This window comes from Echinops telfairi, unplaced genomic scaffold (genome assembly GCF_000313985.2).
Source record: "Echinops telfairi isolate 266 unplaced genomic scaffold, ASM31398v2 ScPeMD7_7468;HRSCAF=8506_0, whole genome shotgun sequence".
In the NCBI taxonomy this organism is placed as follows: domain Eukaryota; kingdom Metazoa; phylum Chordata; class Mammalia; order Afrosoricida; family Tenrecidae; genus Echinops; species Echinops telfairi.
Genome location: NW_022111369.1, coordinates 53,598,151 through 53,613,629, shown reverse-complemented (window position 1 = coordinate 53,613,629; position 15,479 = coordinate 53,598,151). Strand labels below are relative to the sequence as shown.

Genomic DNA, 15,479 nt, shown 5'->3' with positions numbered 1-15,479 from the left:
CCCCCCCCCCAATGCAACCACCCAACCTGACCAAATTCCTTTACATCATGGCAGAAATTAGCAGAGTTCCAGACATCAGCGCCTTGGTGGTGCCGTGGGTGATGCATTGAATGTCTAACCTCAAAGTTAGCAGCTACAATCCAGCAGTAGCTCCACGGGAGAAACATAAGGCTTTCTGCTGTGGCCTACAGCCTCACAAGCCCATAGGGGCAGTTCTATGCTCTCCCCAAGGGTCACTTAGTCAGAATCAACTGGATGGCAGTGAGCCCAGTCACACTGTGAGTCATACTGTGAGGCCACATCTCCCGCAGAAAGGAATAGGAGGGTGTTCTCCCTGTGTGAATAACTACTTTCATGACAGATGCAGTCTCATTCTAAGAATCAGGAACCCTTGGTTCAAGTCTTAAGCTCTACCATTATCTGGCAAAGTCCTCTAAGCTTATGCTTTCTGAGTCAATAAATTGAGATAGCAGTACCTATGTGACAAAATGAGCATGACACTTAAAACATAACTTAAGGGAAGGCATTCTCGGAGGCATAAATCGCAACACCTGTGAGCAGTTGATAGGAAAGAGAACCCATGAAATGAACCTTGTCTCACCATCACTATTTGCAGCCACCATTTAACAATTTGTTGGATAAATATCTTTAAGTTCTGTCTAAATAAATGAATTATTGTGCTTTGGAGGTGAAGAAAGTTCAAAGGTCTTGATGTCAATGAAATGTACAACTTAGGAGAAAGACCAGCAATCTTGGGGCCCAGAGGGGCCATCCATCTCGACCGACTGGGTAGCTGTGAGTCAGAATCGACTTGATGGTAGTGAGTTTGGTTTTGGGTTTTAGGCCCCTAAAGAGGTCCAGTGCTTTTATTTCTTATGCCAGTCAAAAAGGCACAAGGTTATGAAGAGAGAAACCATGGCTAGTATGTTTACCTAGTTCAAAAGTTAGATCCCTGTTTATCACAGCAACACAATTTAAAACCAATTTGATCTGTACTCTTGTCACTCAAATCACAATTTTTAAAAATGTTTTAGTAGAAAATAAGTTGTGTAGTCAGAAAGAAAAATGTTATCACCCTTTTCCCAGGAACAATGTAACACATAAAATAATCTTTCAACATTCGAACCACTGACCACCTCAAATGAAAGAATTTCTCACACTGGAGTGTGGCTTAAATGCTTTATTAAGTTAAGCATGCAATTTGAAAATGGCCCACAAGAAATTTCACAATTGTAAAAGAAGTCAATGAAAAGTACAGAGTTAACAGTAAAATTACATTTCTTTACAGTACGAATGAACAGTTTGTTTCTGCTATTTTGCCTGAAAGTCGTATATTCTCCAACTGATAGCTGCAATATTGTATCTTTATACAAAATGTCATAGTTAATTAAATCACATTGTTAATAACAGGTTTATCACTTGGGCCACAAATCCCCATGTATAGGAGGCTATGAAAGCCTCTTCAATATATAGATATGTTCTTGTTCCCCTATTAAATCCTGGAGAGGTATTAAATTAATACTGTAAACTTGAATTACACTTGAAAAATAAGCACCACTGACATATATTCTACATAAACTTACACTACCTACGTGAACATTTATATCTATTTCACCATATAAATAAAAATGAACAATATTTAACCACTATGCAGAAAAGTTACCAAATTCCACTGCAGAGTGGAAACAAGACTTTTAAAAGCACTTGGTAAAAAATACTACACATTCTTTGTCGTTCTTTTTAAAATATATTTTGTTACTTTCTTAAATTCAGAAACATTGTCAAAGCAATCCTGAGTTTACAATTTTCCAATTTCCAGCACAGAGAAAACCAGTCCTGCTGTTGCACCTGTCCGTCTCTAAGCATACAACACGGTGGAATTCACAATGAAATAGCCACACTAAAGGCAGGAAACGAATTCCAAGAGAATTGTTTGACTTCATTTCCTTTTTCACAGAAGGCATACAAGACACTTTAAAGTAAGTCACAATTTCTAACTGTAAAATATTATCTTATATTTACAGACCATACAATTGTCAATAATAAAGAAATACGAATACTTTGAAGAAGATGCTATTGAAAATTCGCACAGACACAGGAGTGGCCAATAAATGTTAAGAAAAGCTGCTTCCATTTCTCACGTTGGAGTAAGGAGCTGGGAGGATTGAAAATACTGCTAAAAGTGGCCCTCCTCCTTCCCCCACAAAATCACATCAGTTCTTTCTTCTTCTTCTTTTTCCCTGGTAAGTACCCTTGCGACTATTGAGAAGACGGAATTCTTAGGAAACAATCTCCAAACTACAAAAATAGACTTTTAAAAATATTTTAAAGTATCAATTATATTTACAACATATCATCCTCATGAAGCATGTATTGCTACAACACTTGAATAGCCCGGAACTAGCTAGAAGTGGACAGAGAAAAAAGGAGTCTAAAACTCTCAGTCTATGTGGTGCTCCAGTCAGTATAAACAGGAGACAATTTAGGCTTCAGCACTGTCATATAAGCACATATGATGTTCAAAGTGAGCCTACCTATGAAGTAATAATGTTTAAAAAATGCTAGCTGATCTACCAAAAAAAGGCATGAAATTCCCGTTGACACATGGTTCTTTCATTTGGCTTCTACTCACAAAATACTGCACCTCTAGTCTTTTTTACTGTCCTCCATTCATCCATTCAGCTGAGGTAAGTCTAACTGAAGGGCGCCAGAGGACACTTTTTTTAATGTTTTAAAATAACACTGTATGAGGAACTGTAAAAACACAGCAAGTATGTATAAAAGCTAGAAACACTCTTATAATCGGGTTTTCATTGTACAGAGGAATGTTTGCTTTTGCTAATTATCTATTGCAGTTCTGTATTTATTTTTAATGTATACAATTCTCACAGACATTACCAAAAAATGTACACTAAATTGCTGACATTTCTTCAGGTTTTTTAAACAAATGATTACATACATAAGAATGTGAATAATGTTTTGATGCCATTCATTAATCACTTCTGAATAATAAACATGTTCTGATTGTTGTAAAATAAAGTTCCTTGATAAGGCGCTTCTCTTAGATGCATTCAAATATAAAAATGGAGATTTTTTTTTTTTTAGTTTTAGTTTCATTCAAATATTTGTTTGTTTGCAAAATCATTGTGTAGTGCATGATTCACTCTAACAGTTCAATTCTGATTCAAATAATTTTTTAAGCTTAAAAATAAAAGCAATGTAGTTGTTTGCTAAACTTACTTATGTTGAAAATACTCTCCATCTCTAAAGTCGAATTTATTTAAGCCTTTATATCTCATACTGGAAAATTGTGCTTGAGACACATGGAACTTGTACCAGGGGGATTATCACTAAGATACTAATAGTTCACCAAATAAGTCAATGAACGTTTATTTTCAGAAAGCTGGCTCTTTAAGAAAACATCAAAGTAAAAAAAATGTTTTAAAAAATTACAATGCTTTCTTTTTTACAGTTTGATTAAAAAGGTTTTCTATATGTTTCAAGTGAATAGGATTTGTACTTACTGTGGTTTACAAATTACATGCCTCAAATACAAAATAAAGCTATTTAGTAGTGTCTTACATGCCATATACACCGACAATTCTAGAAGCAGTTCTAAAGGCAGCAATATTTGATGGATAGCTAACTACTTGTCCCTTCTTTGAAAACGTTTCTTCCTGTCAAAGGTTTAACACTGTAGTGTGATCTCAGATTCACCTTGTCTCCCAGAAGACACAGCACACATAAAAAGAAGAAAGGGACACAGGTACAAGACGGAGATCACAGAAACAGATAAAGTACAAGAGCATGGCTTCCTGACTGCAGCTTGTGGCGGAATGAAGTGACTGCAGGTGTTCTGCTTTGAGGTAAGGGAAGAATACAAGTGTTTTTGTCAGACCTCCTTTTTTTACTACTACTTCTAATGTTTAATTTTTTTTAATCACAAGCATTTGAAAGGCATGAATCCTGCTTCGAAGTACATTATTTGCCCTTTATCAGAGCCTTTGGCCTCTACAAAATATCACGACTCGTGGTACACAAACTAACATTTTTTTCTCTGAACAAATCAGACAACATGAAATCTTAAAACTGTAGCTAAAATTTTTCACAAACATTTTCTAATCTATTAAAATTTTTAATATTGTTAGTGAGCAATATATTTGGGAGGTGGTTCAGTTAAAAAAATAAAATTCTCTTGAATTCTGGCAATTCTTTCTCTCTTTTTACAAGGGGAAACTTTCTAATAAAGCATTTATCTACAGTGGAACCGACTAAATTGTGGCAAATAAAATTAATTTTTACCTACGAACATTCACAGTCCTAAGTCAAGTGGTTATTTTTACTTTAGCATGACTTTCAAGCACCCTGGTTCAATTTCGGAGAACCTGTTAAAATAAATAAATAAGTTATTTTTAAAAATTAAAATGTTGATTGTCTTAGGAAATGCATATCCTTATAACCAATTCCAACTCCCTATGTATAATGTAATATATATTATCAAAGCAATCTTCACTATTAATCACATCTATGACTAATATCTCTGCTTATGTTTCTTTTTTAACATATTGTCAAAACAAATACAATCCTACGGTTGGGGTTACTGAAATTTTAAGTGACTACTTAAGCCTGAATTTGATCTTCACAAAGAACACGCTGTACAAGGATGATGTCTGTAGTACAGTATCTCTGCGTATTAGGTAAGTCCAAATCTAAACTCACTGCCATTGAGTCAATAACGACTCATAGAGACCTGATAGGACAGGGTAACTGCTCCTGTGGGTTTCCCGTAACTGTTTAGGACAATAGAAAGCCTCATCTTTCTCCCCAAGAGTGACTGGTGGTTTCGAACGGCTGATCTTGTAGTCAGCAGCCCAACTCGTAACCACACCACCACCAGAACTCCTCTATCAGGGATGGACCAAGCAAAAATCTCTCTGGCACAGCAGCTGAGTCTGATTCCCCTGACCATGCAATACCTCCAACCCCTCCAGTGTGAAACTTAGAAGAATCATTAACTACTCTTTTTGTCAAAATGACTCTAAAATGTCATCCTGTTTTTATGCTCAGAATTAGTGCTACCCGTTTCTCTAAGACGGTCAGATAATATTTTATGACAAATATGTTACACTAGTTGAAATTAGGGGTGGGAATGACTATGATACATATATTGAGTGAGTCTATCCATCAACAGATCTTTGGCTATGGAATAATGAATACTTAAATGAAGAAGGGCATTCCATGACCCTCCACTAGAATCATTTATGGCATCTAACTTGTGAAAAGGTGTAAATTCAACTTAACTTGCACATTTTGACCAAGGTTCATATACATACCCAAAATATAACCAGGTTTCAGCAAAAACCTCCCTATCCCATCCCAAATCCAAAATCCATTTCTTCTTTCAAGAGAACAATTTAAATTTTTGTCTGTTTTTATCATTTTAGGGGTCTCTTACAGCTCTTATAACAATTCATACACCAATTGTATCAGTCACATTTGTGCATATATTGCCACCAACATTTTCAAAGCATTTTCTTTCTACTTGAGCCCTTGGTATCAGCAACGCTTTTTTCCCCTCCCTTCCCCACCCTCTCAACCTGGTGAACTCTTGATAAATTAAAATTTGTTATTTTCTTATCTTACACCATCCACCGTCACCCTTCATCCATGTTTCTGTTGTTCGTCCCCCTGGAGTGTGATCATTGCAATCAGATCCCCCTGTCTCCCCCTTTACCTTCCACCTTGCCCCTTCCCTCATGGTATCACTACTACCATTACTGTTTATCTGAGGGGTTTAATCTGTCCTGGATTCCTTGTGTCAAGGGCTCTTATCTGTACCAGTGTACATGCTCTGGTCTAGCTGGATTTGTAAGGTAGAACTGGGTTTGAGAGAACAATTTATGAGCAAATCCTAAACTATAATAGATTTCATTTCGCTTTTTTTTTCTTCAGATTTTAAGTTTGTAAGATAGCATTTGGGTGGAACTAGTGGCACATGAAGTTAACTACTTCCACCAGTTGTTCTAAGCAAACCATTAGTGTTTACCCAGGTATATATGGGCCATTGTCACTATCAGATACAGAAATCTATACTCACTTGAAGCCATGACTGGTGAGGTATTTAATAACAGCAGGTTTGATGCGAGCAACGCCTCCCAGGCTGTGGTTTCCTCTCCCAGTGATCACACTGAGATAGGGCTTGCCACCACTCTGCCTGAATTCTATTACAACAAGAATTGCAAGAGGTCAAGTTCATTTATATGATGCTTTCCATGGGAAACATACTTCGGTTCAAACAAGTATAAAATTGCTTTCATAAAGACTTAAAAGAGATTTAGTACCCTTTAGCAGTAAAGGCCCCTAATGCACACTGCAAAAAGTGTGTTTTCTCTACACTGCTAAGTCAGAAAGTCTCCTTCTAGCTGAAGACTTAAACGGGGCTCCTTCCCCAGCAGGGAGGGAGATTTTAGTGTGCCACCAGAAGTCCTGAGACAATGGCATGTTAATGATGCTTACCAATTATGGAGTCAGGCACTGCTCTAAGTATTTACCCAGTTGCAGCTGAGGATCAGCATAGCTTAAACCCTGGGGAGTACTGCTGTGAAGGCATCAAGCTCTAGGCTGAAGCAAAGCTCTGCTACTTGACATGAGTTTTTCTGCCTCTGTGTTTTCTCATCACTACAGTGGAATGGCAACAGCACTACTTTATAGACTATCCTCCCAGCCCCCACCCCTTGGGAACTGCTAATAGCAAATTCAACCAATTACATCATTCACTGCAGTCCTACTTTTAACGATAACCAATTCTTAGCCTAAAGTCTCCCAGAAAAGATGATGTTTAAAGTCTCAAATGAGCCTGCACCCACTGAGCAATGGAAAGGCTGCCGTTCCTGCTTTGGGTGTAAACTGGTGAAAACCAAGGATCTGAATCCTCAAAACCAATAACCACGACCACAGAATATCAGAACCTGTTAATAATACAATTATGATTGATTTAATGAATTTAGTAGTGGATCCTTGTTTACAAATCGCCCCCATTGACTTCTAGCATAAAACACATGTCCATAAAACATAATATAAACATTCCACATTTTGTTCATGAAGTTGTTCAGACTCCAGCTGAAAGATAGACACATGGTTTTTCAAGTCTTTATGTGCCCAGTGCAATGTTCAGCCTTTCCTTTGAAAGGGGCATATTGTGCTTGCCTGTCTAACTCCTTACCCTTGTTTAAGATCTTCCCATTTCGACTCTAAATGTTAGGTAGTCAGTCTAGCGTAAGGCACTGGGGCATTCACTAACCCATGCTCAGGGGCCAAGCTATGGAGACAAAGGAGTGGCACATTGCACATGCTCAGAGGTTCAGGTTTCCCGCCAGGTACGCGTGGATGGGTGCTGCACCTGGATTGGCCCACCTAGGCCAGGCAAATTCAATTCAGCCAATGGGGTCGACCAGAGGTTGTCCACTACGCCTCCCCGCAGAATAATTTAAAAGGCAGGAGCCCAGAGTCGACCATGTTACTCTGCGAATAGTTTCCAGGCAGTCTGCACATTCAAGAGAAGCCCTGTGGGTGCCTGTGTAAACCTAAAACGTCTTCTAACGCTCATAAAACTCACTTGGATCACAAACCAGGCTTCGGTGTAAATTCTTCCTCATGCGGAGCCAAGGACAGGGTATATCTCTACCCTGAGAAATCTAACATAATCTGCATGTATTACTTCTAGATCTATTAGACTCAAGATTGAACTCTTAGAGTCCTAGCTTCCCAGTGTTCACTTTGTAAAGAGTTTTGCCACTACACATTCGTAATGTGTGAGTTGTTCTTTATGTGTATTATAGTACAAATAAGTTTACTTTACAAAAAAAATCTAACAACTAACCATCCTTCACTCGCATCATTTTTTTCAGTTCTGTTGTCCTTATAACTTAGGTCAGTCATGCGTAGCATGTCATTTGCTGCTCTGAAAATGTTCTCTAGTCAATCCCCATGCCTTATAGCAAGTCATTGGTCAAAAACTGTCAGTTGCATAAATTCATGTATATGTTTAATTCTGCAAATTAAGGCTGTTTCTGCAGTGAATCACCTAAAAGGAAAACTGCTGAAATTTTTAATATGTTGTGATTTTGGAGAAAATTCACATAGCAAATTCGGTTCTCATTTAACAGTTTCTATACATTATTATTTGGTGACACTGGTCACTTGCTACATAGTATGTCAACATTCTCATTGTTTCCACTCTAGTTGTTCTGTTCTCTTTAATCTAGCTTCCTTGTCCCCCACTTACTAGCTCATCTTTGGTTTAGGGTAAATGTTGACCATCAGGTCTCATGTAGATTTTATGAGCTACTATTTTTTTACTGATGTCCAACTTTAAAGAGTATCCCAGGGCGACAGTCTCAGTGGTTCCTCTAGCTTCTACCAGTTCAGTAAGTTTTGTCTCTTCTAGTAATTTAAGTTTTGTTCTGCATTCCCCCACCCCATTCTATTCAGGGCTGTCTACTGTGTTCCTGGTCAGTCAGAAGTAGGAGCCAGGCACCAGCTAGTTCTTCTGATCTCAAGATAGAGGGGTTGTGGCTCATAAAGATCATAAGTCTTATAGACTAGTTTCTTCTTTAAGTCTTAGGTTTCCTTCTTTGTCTTCTGGCTCTAGATGTATGGAGACCAATAACTGCATCCTAGCTGGCTGTCACAAGGCCCCAGGACACTACTCAGCAAACCAGGAACATAGAGCATGATCATTATGTGCTATGTTTAAACCAATCGACCAAGTTGCCCTCACCCTGCACCTGATTGGTTAACTCTTTTTTAAGCACACCCAGAGATTTCTTATCTCAACCATATCATGAAATATCATGAAAAGGTAAAGGACTTTCTTAAAATCAGAGTCTCAATAATATGATCACATCTTATGAAATGAACAATAGCTCTTTACTACATCAATTTCTAAAAGTGACTAAAAACTTCTTAAGTATAAAGGTTCTTACTCCCCTTGTTTTTGACAAAACCTTTGTTAAACTTTTTTGAACATTTATCCTGTAACATTTCAGGACTAGATTTTGCTGCCTGTGTCCCCATGGTGTCATCTGACATGTTCCTCTGACCCAAGTTTATTCCTATCAAGTAGTAGTCAGATCTAAAGGTTTGATCTGCTTTGGATTTCACTTAGAGCCAGAAATACTTTATATCTCAAATTGTGTATTTTAACCAGAAGGCACATATGGCTCACATAGCTCTATTCTTTTATCTCTTTAGCATGTGATGACTAAAAATAAATCAAAACAGAACCACAGATTTTCATTGGTCACATACTCCCATCTCATGGTGGCTGATGGTGCTACCACACACTGATAATATATGCTGATGACACTACCACAGGCTACCATGGGCGACACCATGCACAAGATGGGCCCCAGTGCCAAAAATGGTCATCTTGAACTTTTTTAAGGTAAAATTCAGTTAATTTAAATGGACCGTTTAGAAGTATACAACTAAGTGGCTTATCATATATTCTACCTCTAGAAAAGAAACCTCATACTTCTTAGCAGTCATTCCCCACCTACTTTTACTTCTCCAGTCTCTGACAACCATTACTCTACTTTCTGTCTCTGTTTTTCTGATAAGTGCTGGTGAGCTGGTTCTGACCCATAGCAATCTACATACAATCGGCCAAAACCCTGCTATCCTCACAATCGTGGCTGTTGGAACCCATTGTTGCAGTCACTGTGTTAATGCATCTCACTCAGTGTCGTCTTGTTCACTCACCCAGACTTTGCTAAGTACGATGTCTATACTTCTCCAGGGACTGGTCCCGCAACATGATCATTTAAAAGTATAAATTCTTCTGCCTTCCTTATTCCTTGCCCAGCCTTCCCATACAGATTGAGGCGATTGAAAATACCATGGCTCGGGCCAAGTTCATCTTGGTCTTCCAAGTCTCTATGGGCTTGTTTATTCTGCACAGTTCATTTGTAAATGGAATCACATAATATGTGGCTTTTCTGACATCTTTCACTTCTTCATATTTTCAAGGTACATCCATGGCACAGAATGTATCAATATTTCATTCCTTTTAGGGCTAAATAATCTTCCATTGTCTAAATATGCCACTTTTCATTTATTCATTCATCAGTTGATAAACATTGGGTTACTTATACTTTTGGGCTCTCCTAGATAATGCTATTATAAATATTTATACACAAATTTTGTATGAATGTATGTTTTCATTCTCTTAGATATAAACCTAACAGCAAAATTAATAGGTGACATGGTGACTTTGTTTAGTTTTATAACTTAGTTATAAAGCTATAAATTATAGTTATTAACTTGGCTAGTTGTAGATGTATATCCACAGTAAATCTACAAAATTCCTCTATGGTTACAAAAAAGTTAAAGTTTCTGGTGTCACATTAAATTATTCATGTGAATTTTTCTATGATTTTTTTTTACTATGAATTTTTATTCTGATTAATGGGCACATGACATTTTATTATATCACTCTAACTTTCTCAACATGGTTGCTATCTCAAAACTCACTGCCATCATGTCAGTTCTGACTCAAAGTAACCCATAAGACAGAGTAGAACTGCCCCTGAGGATTTCTGGAACTGCAAGTCTTTATGGGAGTAGAAAATCTCATCTTTCCCCTGAAAGTAGTTTCAAACTGCTGACCTTGCAGTTGGTAGCCCAACGCATAACCCACTTCACCTTTCCTTACCCTCTATTAAGTACAAGAGTGAAGAAAATGTTCTAAAACTGATTGTGGTAACAATGGCACAATTCTTTTTTCAATCAATCATTTTATTAGGGGCTCTTAAACAACCATCCATACCTCAACTGTATCAAGCACATTTGTTACTATCATCATTTTCAAAACATTTTCTTTCTACTTGGGCCCTTGGTATCAGCTCCTCTTTTTTCCCTCCCTCCCTCCCTCACCTCCACCCTTGTGAACCCTTGATAAATTAGAAATTATTATTTTCATATCTTACACCATCTGCTGTATCCTTCACCCACATTTCTGTTGTTCATTCCCCTGGGCAGGGGGGAGGGGGAGCTTACATTGAGCATTCTGATTGGTTCCTCCTTTCTCCCCCTTCTGCCCCCGATTGTACAATTCTTCTTGATGTGATTGAACTATTAAATTGTATGTTATATGAATTAAATGTCAATAAAACTGTTGGGGGAAACAATAAATAAAATGTACTGGAAAGGAAAAAATAAAAATAGCTGGGCTTCAATGTACATTTTAAACAAATGGGACAAAGATCCTAAAGACCTTCTCTAAAGAATTATGACACAAGATGAAACATGGCGGATTATCTTATAGGCAAAGCAGTCCAAGTAGTGACTGCTGAGAAGTGAAAGGAAAAGCAGACTGTCGAAGAGTAAAGGTTATAGCAACAATGGAGGCAAGGAGGGGTGAAGTTCAAAGCATTGTGCTTGTTGACTTTCTGGGCAGCCTAAGAATGAGGATTATCTGCTTACTTTGAGAGTGTTTTGAGAAAGCTAGTCAAAGTGTGTGCAGCAAAACACCCAGGAAAGCATCCCCGGAGTCCCTCTCCACCATGACAATCCTCCTGCCCATTCCTCTTACCAAGCAAGGGCATTCTGTAAAAGTTTCCATGGGAATTCATTAGGTACGACCTTATAGTCCTGATTGGATGTCTGCTGACTTCTTTTTGTTTCCTCATCTTCAAAAAAATCTTTCTTTTTTGCCTTTGTAGAGCTCTACTGCCTTGGAGTTGACTCATAGTGTGTAGAGTTACTCCATAAGGTTCCCTCCCCCTGGCAGCAGTTATATCGGTATATAATTCACATAATTCAGCTATTATACAGTTTAATCGGTCAATCCTAAAAAGAAATCTTTAAAGATAAATCTTCATCTTTCTTTTTTTCTAATGTGAAAAGGGCTGCATTGGTACCCTGCTTAAGTTCCCAAGATCCTCAGATCTGCAGGGATGAGCTAAATGGCTGGTATTATCAAGTACAAAAGTGTCTTTAACTGGATGGAGTTTATGTTGAGAAGTAGAGATTATACCTTCTGTTTTTCCATGAACCTTTTAATTCTCCCTCATATTTCATAATTATCTATTACTATCTATTGTATATTAATAATATCTATTACTAAATGTCTATTGAACAAAGATGTAAAATATTCCTAAGAAGTTTCATTTATGGGCCACAGAAGGTTCTCAGATTATAATAAATACAACAGAGGACCGACCACAAATACGTAAAATGAGGAGGGAAGAAGTAAAAAGAGAAGAATATGGCGATGGTCCTACAAATAAGAGTTCTTTCCCAACATTTCTCTTTAAGAATGAGACCCTTCTGAGCATTTAGACATGTGGCACAGATACTCTGGCCTGCACATTCAGACTCTCCAGAATGTCTAAGTGGTACTGGACTAAACAAAGATCTATTGTCTGTTGAAAATGTCATCTGCACCGTCTTACCTTCAGTTTTCTGGTGTAAAACTGCCATCAAGTGTGCTATTGCTTCATCCACATGCAGGCCATGGAGGTCTAGCACGTTCTGTGGCAGCAGAGAGGCATTGACAGATGCAAAGATCGTCACAGCAGCAAGGTGATTGGCTTCTTTCATCTTCTGATCATGGATACTCCCCTTGAATCATAAACATATCACCAGTGGATACTTGTACTTAGTGAAAAATGAGGAAACTAACAGTGCCCCAAATAAAAGAGACAAAAACCCACACAATACAACTAAATTACTTTATAATGCGGCGGGGCAATACACTCAAAGATTCACTGTCACGGGGCTGTTTTGGGCTCACAGTGACCCTAAAAGACAGAGCAGAACTCTTCCTTTGGGTTCCCAAGATTTTAAATCTTGATAGTCTCATCTTTTTCCATGTAGCAGTTGCTGGGGGTGAACTGCTGATTTCCGTGGTTGGCAACTCCAAGTGTACTCACTCTGCCATTAGAGCTCCTCTTTCTCACAGGTGAAAATATTGAATTCATGTCACATAGATCTTCCCTAAGGATAACTTAATTCAGTCACGTCAAGGTTATTTAAGACATCTGCTTCAAGGTCATTTGAGACATCGTAAGTGAAAAAGAAATGTTTAAGAAGCAGTTTCACTCTTTACCTGCTGGGCATAAAAAGTAGCAACATTTTTTTGCCCCAATTGATAAGCCTCGTTTGCCTTCATGTAGTAGTCCATCCTCTTTTGTTGGTGCAAAAGAGCTTCTGCCCTGTAGTCCTCATATATTGGGTATTCCAGGTCCTGGAGAGACTGTTCGCTTTGCGTGCCCTCAGTCTCTTTTGGTTTCTTTGTCTAAAAGGTATCGCACAATAAGTAAAACACAAAGAAAGTAGACACTCTCAGGCTTGTTTGTTTTTTCATGAGGAAACCAACAATTTCTCCAAAAACCAACAGATTCTCTCTAGAGTCTACCTAGTTCATCAGCATTTAGAGTGTGTCATGAACCTTTTAGAAATAATTGTGGCAAATATGCACAGTAACAAAGCATTTTCCATTTCAGCACTTTCCACATGTACAATTTAGGGACACTGTGTTCATCATGTTGTGCAACTATCACCATTTCCAAACGTCTCCATCACCCTTAGCACAAAAATGCTCTGTGTCTCTCCTGAAACGGGTTCTCCTTTCTCCCTCCCTCCTGCTTGCCACTGATAGCCTTGCATCTGTGTTAGGCTTAACACTTGAATCCACTAATAGTTAAAAGTGTGTCTTGCTTTGTCCAGGCCCTGATTCTCATGAGCAATTCCTCAATAATGTGGTTAAGTCAATTGCAGATGTAAAAGTATTAGAGTGAGATGCATCGGTTTTACATTCAACAATCCACACACATTCTCTTTCAACAAATCCACTGCAATCCTCTCATGCACCATCGTTTACCCCACATCCTCCCTGGGTTCCTACTTCCATTCCCCTTTCCTTCCTAACCCTCTGACTTTGGTCCTTGGATAAAGGCTGCCTTTTTGAAAGTTTTATTGGCACAAAATCCACATATCATACAATTCAATAGTTCGATCACCTCAAGAAGAGTTGCACAATCATCACTACAGTCAAGTTTGGAACACGTTCTTCTTTCTTGTACTCATTGCTATTAACTTCCCATTTCCCCCCAACCTCCCCTGCCGTAACCCAAGAAAACATTAATCCAATTACTGTCTCTACAGATTTCCTATCCAGGATTTCAAATACAGAAAATTACACACACACACACACACACACACACACACACACACAAAACTAGCAACAGTAACAAAGAAAAACCTCAATTGAAAGGAAAATAGAAAATATTAAAAACTAAAACAAATTTAAGAAATGGGTCAAAAGGCCTATCAAATGATAAGGTGTTAAATTTTAAACTAACACTATCTGCAATAATCCACTTTCCAATGCACTCTTCATGAGAGCAAGGCTAATCACATCCTGCCCTGTTGCTCTTAATTACTGCTTATCATAACACACGTGGGGATGGGGGGCAGGGAGGTCAGTTCTAGACCTAAAGGGTGCCCAAAGGCCATAGTCTTAGGGGTTCTTCTTGAGGTTTTGATTTCCATTTCCCTGATGATTAGTGACTTTGAGCATAAAACAATAAACCTGATGTTTAAGATAGTTCCATATTGTTTTTGTTTTAATCATTTTATTGAGAGCTCTTACAGATGTTGTAAGAATGCATAATTCAACTAGTTCATGCATGATTATAAAATTGCTGCCACTATCTGTTTCAAAATTCTTTCATTCTCCTTGAATTTGATAGTAGCTCCCCTTTACCCCCACCCTCCCCCACCCTACCACCCAGGAGCCCATATTGATGTATGTATTATAAATTATTATTATTATTATTATCTGTGTCTTACACCGTCCAATATATCCACTCACATAAAATTCTATTATTCATTCCCCTTGAGTGGGATTATACAGTCATTGCTGTCAGCTCCCCCTTCCCTCAGCCCTCTCTATATTGTTTCTTGACTGGAGCCCTTACTTGTACTATTATTCACTTTTATCCAAGTATCAACGGCTGTGTGATTTATTCTTAACTATCCTTTCACTGTAGGAGTAGGATCCTATTCCTTTAGAGTATAAAGTTTAGAGGTAGGCCAATTGACAATAGTAGTTGTGTTTGACATATCAGAAACAGGCAGCTTCTCTTCTCTCGACAGCTTATGTTCATTTTGGGAAAAAACCTTTCCGCTTCTGCACTTACAGCAAGTGTTTTGACAATAGTTACTGTTTTGACAATAGTTTTAGCTTTTTTGAACATTTCCAGGAATTGTATAATTCACAGATAATATATTGTGGAAATTGGGGGAATAACACAAAGCTGAAATGAGTGTGTCACCCTCTGGTTGTTTGGCACCTTTAAAATGTATGTTATATGTTTATTTACTGAAATAACAAATTCAAGGGAATTAAAATGTAGTATTTCATCAAAAGTACCCATTGTATGAGATTAGCAAATATTACAAGCATGCTGTTA

The 15,479-nt window shown here is 37.9% G+C and overlaps 1 protein-coding gene across 1 annotated transcript in view; it reads right to left on the bottom strand.

Annotated features, from left to right (window-relative positions):
• Nucleotides 1-1,165: 1,165 nt before the first annotated feature.
• Nucleotides 1,166-15,479, bottom strand: part of N4BP2 (NEDD4 binding protein 2) — an 88,546-nt gene continuing 74,232 nt past the window's right edge. The window contains exons 15-18 of the mRNA XM_045284158.1: nucleotides 13,112-13,300; nucleotides 12,456-12,624; nucleotides 6,098-6,221; nucleotides 1,166-4,385 (exon numbers count right to left, since the gene is read on the bottom strand). Coding sequence (XP_045140093.1) covers nucleotides 4,340-4,385; nucleotides 6,098-6,221; nucleotides 12,456-12,624; nucleotides 13,112-13,300 — 528 coding nt within the window. The 3' untranslated portion in view covers nucleotides 1,166-4,339. The remainder of the gene's footprint in view (nucleotides 4,386-6,097; nucleotides 6,222-12,455; nucleotides 12,625-13,111; nucleotides 13,301-15,479) is intronic.